Genomic DNA, 1,805 nt, shown 5'->3' with positions numbered 1-1,805 from the left:
CACCTTGTCTGTAACCAACTCATTCACCGCCGATTCTAAGGACTCGCTCAAAATAGATGCACAATCATCCGTGGAATCGAAGGATTCAAAATTTTGCATCTTTTCTTGCAGCTTACGACACAAATTTTGCTTTGAGTATTTTTTCCAGCATTTAATCTTAATTTTAGTTGAGTTTCTTTCCAACGTTTGAGATTGACATGAAAATCCAATCGTTTCATGATCCGATAACTTGTCACCATCAAGTCGAAGGCCATTATTCTATCATCGTTTGTAAATGCTAAGTCAATCATGGTACTGCTTCTGATATTAACGCGAGTGGGAAATTGAATGACTTGTCTCAATGACACTGAATCCATAACATTTTTCAACTCACGCTTGTCACATATCTTTAACCAGTCGATATTGAAATCACCAACAATCAAATTCTTTCTTTTATCGTCAAGCACATTCGGTAGCCACGAGTCTTCTAAGCACTGTAAAAATGTTGCATCACTTGCTAGTTGAAACCCGTGATTTCAATATCTCAACACCTCTATCTGGCCGCCGTATCGTGTGAAAACTAGAAAATATAGTTGCTTCAAGATCGCTATGGATTGCAAAAAGTGCCACCATCCCGTCATAATAAAAGAACAGCCTCACATATATTGTAATGGAACGTGCGACGAAGTTTACCACGTGTTGGGTTGAACAGAGAACAACTTGCTGCTGTGTCGCCACCGTACAGAAACAGCTTTTGGTTGTGTGATGATTATTTTACTGAGTTCGTACAGTGGAGGAATGAGAAAAAGGAGAGAAACGTATCAACCGCAAAAGTTCAAAAATCTGTGGGTCCGAAATGCGTACTTCATGATGACATTATTGAGCTCAAGGCAAAAATTGATTCAATAATGTCTATGCTCTCTTCGAATGGAGAATGCAGCTCGGATACTGTTATGAAACTCTCTACTCCAAATCAAATCGTTTGTAGTGATCCGTTCCGTTTACATTTGGTTCATCAGACCAAACACTTCTGGATGATTCTGCGAGAGTATCGAATGGCGCTAATTATAGTTTCGCATTGTTGCTTACAAATATCGACAGCAGTGTCTCTGAAGACGACGTTCAAGTGATGGTATCTAGATGTCTGGGTGCCTGTGATACTGAATGCAAAAGTATTAGGAAATTAGTACCGCGATGGGTCGATACCAGCTCTCTAGATTATATCTCATTCAAAATTGTATTGAATCGGAAATGGAAATCAATTGCTATGATGCCGTCTACGTGGCCAAGAAATGTTAAATCTCGTGAGTTTAGGCAGAGACAATGTACCTGGAAACCAGATGATAGATAATTTGCTATATTTTTGTATCGATCACTTATATTGTTGTTTTTCTTATTATATTTAATGAAAATCTAGCGTCTAATTTTATGTTGTGTTTTGAAGTTGTGAGTAATTTTAACTGTTTAGTGATGTTAGATACTGCCATGGAGGCTAGCACACCTTCATGGGTGGGACTTATTTCTGGGTTGTGGTGCCCGGAAAGTCAAACTGGATCTACATCTGGTGGTACAGTCCTTTGAAAAAGCAGATAAGGACAGATAAGCTAGCGGTATCGTCAGCAAGAGCATCTCGAATGTTTGTCGGTATTCCATAGCTGGAACGAGGAATGTCAAACTTTGGACATCGGCAAATCACATGTTCCACTGAGTTTTGTACTCCGCAGATGTCACAAATGGTACGAAAGGGCCTTCCGCCGAAATTATGTGAGAATCTTCCAGAATGACCTTCCGCAATTTCATGATTCTGGAAGCAGCCCATTGGTTTT

At 39.6% G+C, this 1,805-nt stretch overlaps 1 protein-coding gene across 1 annotated transcript; it reads left to right on the top strand.

Annotated features, from left to right (window-relative positions):
* The first annotated feature begins 588 nt into the window (after positions 1-588).
* On the top strand, positions 589-1,434 carry LOC134204057 (uncharacterized). The gene is made up of 3 exons (XM_062678881.1): positions 589-666; positions 831-956; positions 1,001-1,434. The coding sequence occupies exons 1-3, from the start codon at positions 589-591 to the stop codon at positions 1,328-1,330; spliced, it is 534 nt and encodes a 177-aa protein (XP_062534865.1). The 3' UTR covers positions 1,331-1,434.
* Positions 1,435-1,805: the final 371 nt, after the last annotated feature.

The sequence above is a fragment of the Armigeres subalbatus genome, unplaced genomic scaffold (assembly GCF_024139115.2).
Source record: "Armigeres subalbatus isolate Guangzhou_Male unplaced genomic scaffold, GZ_Asu_2 Contig377, whole genome shotgun sequence".
Classification (NCBI taxonomy): domain Eukaryota; kingdom Metazoa; phylum Arthropoda; class Insecta; order Diptera; family Culicidae; genus Armigeres; species Armigeres subalbatus.
This window is presented reverse-complemented; position numbering and strand designations above follow the sequence as displayed.

What these genes read in the sequence shown, in the direction of transcription:
- LOC134204057 (XM_062678881.1), top strand. Translation starts at nt 589, where the DNA reads ATGGATTGCAAAAAGTGCCACCATCCCGTCATAATAAAAGAACAGCCT. An exon ending in GTAATGGAACGTGCGACGAA is followed by an intron (nt 667 to 830) that starts GTTTACCACGTG and finishes AAATCTGTGGGT; the next exon opens with CCGAAATGCGTACTTCATGA. An exon ending in AACTCTCTACTCCAAATCAA is followed by an intron (nt 957 to 1,000) that starts ATCGTTTGTAGT and finishes GGTTCATCAGAC; the next exon opens with CAAACACTTCTGGATGATTC.